The sequence below is a fragment of the Leucopleurus acutus genome (assembly GCF_964270905.1).
Source record: "Leucopleurus acutus genome assembly, chromosome: 2".
NCBI classification, from domain to species: Eukaryota; Metazoa; Chordata; class Mammalia; order Artiodactyla; family Delphinidae; genus Leucopleurus; species Leucopleurus acutus.
Window position 1 is genome coordinate 72,567,270 of NC_139143.1, and position 9,977 is coordinate 72,577,246.

Here is a 9,977-nt window from a genome sequence, read left to right on the forward strand (position 1 = left end):
ATTGTTTATGTGAGTCTGGAGTTCAGAGAAGAGGCAGGACCGGAGATGTACATTTGAGAGCTATCAGCCTAGACCTGGCATGCAAGGCTCTGAGACCGAGAGTAAAGTAGAGGCATTGCAGAGCAGAGGGCTGAGGGCTAAGCCCTGGGGCATGGTGATATTTAGAGGTTGCAGAGAGAAGGACGAGCCAGCAAAGAAGCCTGAGAGGGGGCAGTGAGTGAGACAGGGAAGAACCAAAGAGTAGTGTCCTGGGGGGCCCAGGGAGGAAAAGCATTTCAAGAAGGAGGAAGTGATCAGCTTCTTCAGATGCTGCTGTGGGTCAAGAAAGATGAGTATTCAGAATTGCATAGTAACTGACGCACATGCTTCATCTCCTGAATTAGGTGGTCTGTTAATTGACACAGGATGTGGGTCTGTCCGGTTTTTGTGCCCCATCTCTTTATTCAGTCCATGCTTAGCACACAGTAAGCACTCAATAAATATGTGAAGGTAGTATTTCTAGAATGGCCCGGATAAAAGAAAACTCTCCTCCTCGCAGTCAGCCGTGCGTACCTTTGCTCCAAGAGTTTATTGGGTAGATTGGGCACAGGAAGGAGGTGTGAGGGCACAAAGGGCTGGCTTTGTGTATTTCACAATGTCCCCCATCCAGCGTGTCTCTCGTAACTCTGCGGGAGGTGGCCTGTGTGAATGGGGACAGACTCTGTAGAAGGGTGTCCCGCAGAGGTGTGGAAGGAGAGGTTGAATCAGCTGTCTTTTTCAGATGCCAAGGGTCTGTCCAACCCCTCTGAGGTGGAGACTCTGCGAGAGAAGGTTTATGCCACCCTCGAGGCCTACACCAAGCAGAAGTACCCGGAACAACCAGGCAGGTGAGGGAGTCCTGGAAGAATGGTAACAACTGCAGCACTCTTCTGATCTGCCATTAATGAATGGCGACATGCGGCAGGCACCGTCTAGATTTTTCCACAACCGTACTCAGACACTGGCTCCGTGAAACCGGAGGTCTCGTCCGTCTTGTTCACCCACTGTTCACCACTTTGGCATCAGAGCCTAACAATTAGTATTCATCTTTAAATGTTGAATGAACACCCCAGTGAACGACGATGGTGGGAATCCTTAGCTCCAATTTCTAAAGAGGCCCCAACGCTCAAAAAGGAAACTTGCCCAGGGTCACAGAGCTGGGGCACGGTGGGGCAGGTTGGGAACCCAAGTTTGTCTGATTTCGAAGAGCTTGTGCTTTTCAGTGTGACTGCATTGCTTTCTGCTTTGCCCTCATGGAAGCCCCCCTGCAGTAAAAGGTACAGGCTTTGGTAGCCAGGAGAGGTGACCGCTGGCCCCGAGGGTGCCGTCTGTCGCCTCTGGCAAGGTCCTGGGTCTGGGCTTCTTGTCTGAAAAGGAAGATATCGGTCAGAGGATCTCTGAGGCCATCTACCCGTATTCCTGAGTGGTTAAAAAAATTCTTTTCCCAAATGTTTCCCCCAGGTACAGCTGAATAAAATTTTCCTCCTCCACTAGCTCTAGTTAAAAAGAGAGAATATGATCCTCAAACCTCACAGAAAATGGAAAATGAAACTTGAAAAAAACTTCTTTAAAGGCATGAGTTTGTTTTGAGGATTAATTACCTGTGCTCCCAGTTCTCACTGATGACTTTTACTCCTCTGTGGAGTCTAATTTCCATTAGCCCATTTTTCCTGGATCATAAGCCACTATCTCTCAGTTGTCCGGAAGAGGCTGAGCTCATTTTTTATCACAGGCAATGAATGCATCTGTGTGAGTGGGGTCCAGCCAGTTGATACAATAAATGTGCAGACCTTGTGTGTTATGGAGACTGAGCTGTGACAACAGACTTCCCAAATGTCAATAGTTGAACACAAGTTTATTTCTTCCTCACAAATCAGTCCTGGATGGGTAATCAGTCTAGTGTGGTGACTTTCTTCCACACCATTGCTCAGGGACCCAGGCTCCTTCCTTCCTGGGGTTCCACCATGTCGCCGAGTCTCATTGTGTTTTTTTTTTTTTTTTGGTACGCGGACCTCTCACTGCTGTGGCCTCTCCCGCTGCGGAGCACAGGCTCTGGACGCGCAGGCTCAGCGGCCATGGCTCACGGGCCCAGCCGTTCCGCGGCATGTGGGATCTTCCCGGACTGGGGCACGAACCCCTGCATTGGCAGGCGGACTCTCAACCACTGTGTCACCAGGGAAGCCCTCTCATTGTGTTTTGTATGTTGATGGTGGAAGGGGAAGAGGAGAGGGAGCACAGAGGTGAGGCTATATGGGCAACACATTGATCTGGAAAGGGTACCCCCTCCCTTTACTCACTTCCATTGGCTAAAACTTGGTCACATGGACCAGCTAGCCAAGAAGGAGACTGGAGAATGTGTGCAGCTGGTTGCCAAGGAAGAAGAGAAGAATGGATTTTGATAGGCACCTGGCAGTCTCTCCTACATCTGAAGTGGGTGAGGTTGAAAGAGCCCTACCCAACCAGCAGGGCCTGGCTGCCAGCATCAGCTCAGCTTCTGGCCAGTGAGAGCTGACTGAAAGCCCTGTGCTGGATGACATGCACTGAATCTCCCAGCTGTAAGGCAGCATTACTCATGTGTGTGTGTGTGTGTGTGTGTGTGTTTGTGTGTGTGTGTGTGTGCACATATCGTGTGCAGGGCATTAGGACTAGGAAGGCTCACATTCATCCTTTTCCTGGACTTGGCTCTAGGTAGTGCTGTTTACCTCTTTAAAAAACAAAACTCCTAGGGCTTCCCTGGTGGTGCAGTGGTTGAGAGTCCGCCTGCCGATGCAGGGGACACGGGTTCGTGCCCCGGTCCGGGAAGATCCCACATGCCGCGGAGCGGCTGGGCCCGTGAGCCATGGCCGCTGAGCCTGCGCGTCCGGAGCCTGTGCTCCGCAACGGGAGAGGCCACAAGAGTGAGAGGCCCGCGTACCGCAAAAAAAAAAAAAAAAAAAAAAAAAAAAAAAAACAGAACTCTTTTCTATCTTATTATAAAAGCCAAGCATGCTTTGGTAGGAAATAAGGAAAGTGTTTTTAAATAAATAGGGTAATATAAACTGCCTGTAAATTTGGGAGGTATATTTCTTTCCAGCAGCTTTGTGTATCAATGTATGTATACAGAGAAATGTATATTTACAGATCTGAAATCATATGGTTTGCCGTATTATTTTGCTCCATTAGCTATTTTAGACATTTTATCAGATATTGAAAAGTACAAGATTCTTATTTTCAATGAGTTTGTAATATTTCACAGGATGGGTGTATCCTAATGTATCTAGTCATCGTTCTGTGGTTGACATTTAGATTGTTTCTAATGAATAACACTTTAAAAACTTTGGAATTTGCCTGTTTTCCCAGGAAGGGGACAGCCAGGGGCCTGGGCGGCCCCCAGGCACTAGGCAGAGATGCCAACACTTGTTACCTGGCCCAGGGCAGGGCCTGGGCGTTCAGGGAGGGAGTGCAGGGACTAGGTCCCCGCATGTCCCTTGGGTGCATCCGGTACAGCCTGGACAGTGGGTGACCACCCAGATGCTGAGCAGGTCCATCAGGGATGTCACTTGGCTCAACCAGGTGGGCAAGTGTGCCAAAGGCTGGTCACCTCTGGTTTGCAGAAAGTGGTTGAGGGGGTCCCTGGTGGCACACAAGCCCTGTCAAGGCCGTTTTCTTGGTGGTGGAGGGCTGCCACTCCGTGGAGACTTTTCAGAAGTACACCTCACAGGGACGAGTTCTGCTTCCTCTAGCCAGAAGCAGACATCAAAACTCAGGAGGGGGCAGAGTTTGCAGGAACCTTCTTTCTCTCACACAGCAGGTGCCTTCAAAGGCTGTGAGTGCCCCTTGTTGCCAAACATGTGAGCGAGGAATGCGACCCTGTGGCTGTGGCTATTAGGGGGTGTGTTTATTTCTACATCCTGATCTTAGCTCCCAAACCTGGGACAGACAGCAAAGACAGCAGTCTTATGGTTAACATTTTTTAAAAAATCATTTTTTTGAAGTATAGTTGATTTACAATGTGTCACTTTCTGCTGTGAAGCACAGTGATTGTTATATATATATATATATATATATATATATATATATATATACATTCTTTTTCATATTCTTTTTATTATAGTTTATCACAGGGTGTTGAATATAGTTTCCTGTGCTATACAGTAGGCCCTTGTTGTTTATCCATACTATATATAATAGTCTGTGTCTAGAATGGTTAGCATTTTACACATTGTAAAACTTTGGCATTTTTAGAGTAAAAAAATACATTTTCAGAGCTAATGTCAGCCTAACTTCACACTTTATAAAGAAGCCATTTTCTTTGCCTAATTACAGAAACCTCTTTCGTGGCAGAGCCTTGACCAGGAGCTCGGCCTCCTTGTTCTTATCTAACGGTGATACCATTCAGATGCACTCAGAGGCTTCCTTTTTTTTTTTTTTTTTGCCACATCGAGAGGCCTGTGGGATCTTAGTTCCCCGACCAGGGATCAAACCTGTGCTCCCTGCAGTGAAAACGCACAACCCTAACCACTGGACCGCCAGGGAAGTCCCACTCAGAGGCTTTCTAATCAAATGTTTTGAAGGTGTGTGTTGGCCTTGGTATAGACCTTTAATTTTTCCATGTAGGGAGGTAATTCTTACCTTTTTAGATGGTGCCACTCTGTTCTTCTTATATTGCCACATTTCCTTAAAACTTCTTTCGGCATGCATATAGACCTATACGCATTTTCGAGAAGTATTAAAACTCCAATTTGAAAACTTCTCGTGAAATAATGTTGTGACGTCCAGTGAAGATCCGGCCCAACTGGAGGTTACTGGTTTAAGGCCACCGTGACTAACAAGATTTCGATTCCTGTACTTTTTATTGGAAATTGTGAGTAGAGTTATTTGATTTCCAGTCATTATCAGTAATAACATTAAAAATAAGCTTCACTGGCAAAAAGAATTTTGAGAGGTGAAGAGAGACCACAGAAGCATGTTGGAAATGTGGCAGATTGAGGAGCCTGAAAAGGACCCTGTATGTGTGAGGCTAATTCCTTCACACACTAGTCTCTTTCCCTTTGGTGAGCCTTACAACTAAGGTCCTTAATTATAGGTGTGCGTGTGTGTGTGTGTGTACACATGCATTTGTGTGTGTGGGTGTACCAGTGTGTGAGGGCAGGTGAGAATGGAGGAGAATGTGTGTGTATACTTTTACACGTGTGAATATGTGCAAGCTATGTGTGTGAGGGTGTATGAGTGTGAGTGAATGTGTGTGCACAAGTGTGTGTATGTGTGAGAGTGGTGAGGGGGTGTGTGTGCACATGTGTGGGAGACATATGTGAGTGTGTGTGTATGCATGGGTGTGTGTATTCTCTCTCCAGACTGGGGGCCCCTCAGGGGTGAAGGCTACTATTTTCTGTCTCTCTCTCTCTTCCTAACTGAAAGGTAAGCACGTCCATGTTGCTGCAAATGGCATTATTTCATTATTGTTTATGGTTGAGTAATATTCCTATGTGTGTGTGTGTGTGTGTGTGTGTGTGTGTATACACACACCCTCCACATATTTTTTTTTTTTTTTTTTTTTGCGGTACACGGGCCTCTCACTGTTGTGGCCTCTCCTGTTGCGGAGCACAGGCTCTGGACGCGCAGGCTCAGCGGCCATGGCTCATGGACCCAGCCGCTCCACGGCATGTGGGATCTTCCCGGACTGGGGCACGAACCTGTGTCCCCTGCATTGGCAGGCAGACTCTCAACCACTGCCAGGGAAACCTCCCCACATCTTTTTTATCCATTCGTCTGCTGATGGACATTTAGGTTGCTTCCATGACCTGGCTATTGTAAACAGTGCTGCAGTGAACACTGGGGTGCATGATTCTTTCTGAATTAGAATTTCCTCCAGATATACGCCCAGGAGTGGGATTGCTGGATCGTATGGTAGCTCTATTTTTAGTTTTTTAAGGAACCTGCATACTAGTCTCCACAGTGCCTAGAGATTATCATACTAAGTGAAGTAAATCAGACAGAGAAAGACAAATATATGACACTGATTATATGTGGAATCTAAAAAATTGATATAAATGAACTTATTCACAAAACAGAAATGGACTCACAGACATAGAAAAGAAATTATGGTTACCAAAGGTGAAAGGGGGCGGAGGGATAAATTAGAAGTTTGGGATTCAAATATACACACTACTATATATAAAATATACAACCAACAAGGACCACTATATAGCACAGGGAACTATATTCAATATCTTGTAATAACCTATAATGGAAAAGGATCTAAAAAAGCATATATATATATATATATATAGAGAGAGAGAGAGAGAGAGAGAGAGGAGTCACTTTGCTATACACCTGAAACTAACACAACATTGTAAATCAACTATATTTCAATAAAAATTTTCAAAAAATTTAAAAAAGAAAGTCACACTTAGGCAAAAAAATTAAAAAACAAAACAAAATAAAAGTAAGCACAGAATACGAAGCTGATGTACAAAGTGGTTATAAATGGGTAACAGAAATGTGGTAACTGAGGCACATTGAGGTCGCATTGCTCAAAGTAAGTGTGGTATGAGGAAAAACATAGTCTGGCGAGGAGCTGAGAACTGCTGGTCCCAAGAGTGGGGGGCTCTTCTTGGATCCCAGAACCTATCTCACTGCCTGGTGTGGGGTTTGTACACAAACACGTTCAGCCAGTGGCGAGAGCCCCTGTGGATTCTGCACATCCGCCGTGCTGTGCCGTTCTAAATGCTTTGGCAAATCTTCCCAGGAATCCCCAGGCACAGAGAATGTAAGGAGCACCAGCTGGTTAGGGTTGGAGATGTGAGCCAGCATCAGCAGGCTAGCTCTTCCTCTTGCCCACCACGAATGGGGGTGCTGAGGGCAATTCTGGGATGTGGCCACAGAATTCGAGAGATTCTCAAGAGGCCACAGGATCCAACTTCCACCTTTAAGAAGCATAACAAGACCTCTAGCCTATTTCTGAAGCTCTCCAGAATTAGAGATTCTCCAACTGCCTTAGTCTCCGCAACCAGGCTCTTTCTTCTAATCACAGATTGGTCAAGAAGACCAAATGAGCTGCCTCAGGCCAGCAGCTGCCCCGTGCATGCTGGCTCCCCAGTCCTTAATGTCTCCTTGCTTCTCCACAGGTTTGCCAAGCTCTTGCTGCGCCTCCCAGCCTTGCGCTCCATTGGCTTGAAGTGCCTGGAGCACCTCTTCTTCTTCAAGCTCATCGGGGACACACCCATTGACACCTTCCTAATGGAGATGCTGGAGACCCCACTGCAGATCACCTGAGCCTCACCAGCCACAGCCTCCTACACAGGACTAGTTAGGGCAGGTGTGTGTGGACCACCCCCCTGCACACGTTCCTCCGCCCCCCACCCCCAACCCTTCCTGTTCCCCAAACGTGATGCTTATAATAAAGAAACCTTTCTACACATGCGACTTTTATAGGTGGAGTTTTGTATAGATGTTGACGGTAACCCTTCTTTGCTATTTAAGGGGCTAGGGATCTTTCTGGAAATCCTTGGGAAAACTAACCAAGCCTCTGTACATACAATTAGTTTAAATTATTTTTTCACTTGCATCGGAAAGCCAATGACCAAATAATAAAGTAATATATGTGATATTGGCACTGCATGGAGCATGGGGTGAATTATTGTGCAGCAGGGCAGTTATCTCAGATGTGGGAGGAAAGGTATGGGGGGTTAGGAATGGGGGATGAGGCTGGGGTCCTGCACCAATAAATCCCGCAGTTAGATACCCCATGTCTAAGCTGGGCACAGCTAGCTTTGCCCCAGGGTAGCCCCTGGAGAGATTGGGAAGAAACATTGTCTTTCAGAGCCAGCTTGGATTTTTGTTTGTTTGTTTGTTTTTGCTCTTTTCCTCCTAAGAATAATGAGTACTAACAGCCTTGTCCTGACTGGGGGTAATGGAGTATAAGGACAAGAGTAGATGCTCTTTTTTTTTTAATTTTTATTTTATATTGGAGCATAGTTGATTAACAATGTTGTGTTAGTTTCAGGTGTACAGCAAAGTGATTCAGTTATACATACACATGTATCTCTTCTTCAAACTCTTTTCCTATTTAGTTTAGAGAAGATGTGCTCTTGATGGGGGAAGAGACGGGTCCTGGGAGTTGGTGGGAGGTGGTAATGGATTTTGGTAATGGTAAAGAAATGGATTTTCTGTCCTTAACTAGCAACAATAACAAAAAGACCAGAGTGCACCAAATTTGTTTTCCATCATTATCTGACTATATGTAGCCTGTTCTTAACAACTTACTGACCAGAGACGTATTTATATGTCTTTTGTTACCCAAACATTGTTGACTGGAGTGTTTCAATATTCACTTACATAACAAATTGCTGGCCACAGGCATTAGTTTCTGCAAAAATCCCCCGGTCAATAATGTGTTAAAAGGGGAAGAGAGAGGGCTTCCCTGGTGGCACAGTGGTTGGGAGTCCGCCTGCCGATGCAGGGAACATGGGTTCGTGCCCCGGTCCGGGAAGATCCCACGTGCCGCGGAGCGGCTGGGCCCGTGAGCCATGGCCGCTGAGCCTGCGCGTCCGGAGCCTGTGCTCCGCAACGGGAGAGGCCACAGCAGTGAGAGACCCGCGTACCGCAAAAAAAAAAAAAAAAAAAAAAAGGGGGGGGGGGAGAAGAGAGAAAAGCTCTTCCAGCTTCTAGCCTATGATCACCTAGTGTCTTAGAGCCCTGCTGTCTGCTGGACAGTGAGCTCCTTGAGGGTAGAAACGGTGTCTAAGTGACATCACAACCAGCCTATACAGCCCATCTTGTTCAAGTCACCTTCCTGCCGTCTGCAGAAACAGGACTTAATGGATACACAATTCTATGCCCCTTAGGGTAGAGTATACAACCTGAACAGCTGCACATGGCTTACCTTCTTCATACCACCAGAACCTGACCTGGGGTCTGGCATGCAGTAGGCACATAGTAAAAGCGTGTTGTTGAATTGGGTTCCACACAACTGGAAAGAATTCCCCAAAGGTTTTTGTGATGGCAGATGCGTCATTCCGCGGCAGCAAGTTCTCCTCTCAGAAAAACCCCAGGGCTAACTCTCCAGTCCAAATATATTCAACAGTGATCATGCAATTTTTGAGAAATAAAAATTGCGTTATTCCTGGGAAAGAAAAGTTTAGGGATCCTTTAGACTTGGACATTAAGCAATGGAATTAAAATCAATTATGCTGTGTTTTTCCTTTTGTTTTTCATCTGCATTTATTTGTGAACCATGATGAAAATGATTGGGGTGGGAGGAGACTAGAATTTAATGCTGGGCTCCCTGACCTCTTCCCTCTGCCAGCATAACTCACTGGACACCTTCAGCTGCCTTATAGGTAACATGGGGCTTCCATGGAAACCCATCATGCCCCAGGTGTGGTAACCCGAGTTCCATTCCAATATTTGATCCCTTCCTCACTGAACCCTAGCTCTTGCCTGGAGCAAAATTCAGGCTGATGAACGCCCAGCAGGGCGTCTGAACATAGATCATGTGGTGTCTCCTGGAATTGTTGCCACAGAACCCGCTGAGCTAGGCAGGAGCTGGGCAGGCATCTCTCCCCAGGCTGGTCCCATGACATTCGGGGTCCCTAAGGCCACCTCCTTCCTGACCTGGTCCCCCTCACATCCCAGGATGAGCAACTGAGTGAATGTTCAATATCCTTTAAGGCTCTGATCCACAGCGGCCATGAGAAGCTTCCAGAGCCTACACCCCCGAAGAGAGACCTTCCTCATTCAGCTCACGTCACCAACTAGAGGAGTCAGCTCGTGGAGAGAACAGATTCTCCCAACAGTGCTGATTAATGTTCCCTGAGACTCACAGCCCCATACTCCCCAGGCTGACTTACACAGATAACAAAAGCAGGGGAGTCAGTCTTGTGTTCCCAAGAGTTCTCATGGAGCCGGGACCCAAGGCTCCAGGGTGAAGAGTATGGATTCTGGACACAGCCAGCCAGAGCCTGGCTCCTGGATCCACC

The 9,977-nt window shown here is 46.8% G+C and overlaps 1 protein-coding gene across 1 annotated transcript in view; it reads left to right on the forward strand.

The window, feature by feature from the left end:
• The window catches only part of RXRG (retinoid X receptor gamma), a gene marked incomplete at both ends in the record, with an annotated part of 43,742 nt that extends 36,470 nt beyond the window's left edge, over nt 1–7,272 (forward strand). Inside the window, 2 exons of the mRNA XM_082832574.1 lie at nt 761–866; nt 7,125–7,272. Of these exons, the coding sequence (XP_082688700.1) occupies nt 761–866; nt 7,125–7,272 (254 nt within the window). The remainder of the gene's footprint in view (nt 1–760; nt 867–7,124) is intronic.
• Between the last annotated feature and the right edge of the window lie 2,705 nt (nt 7,273–9,977).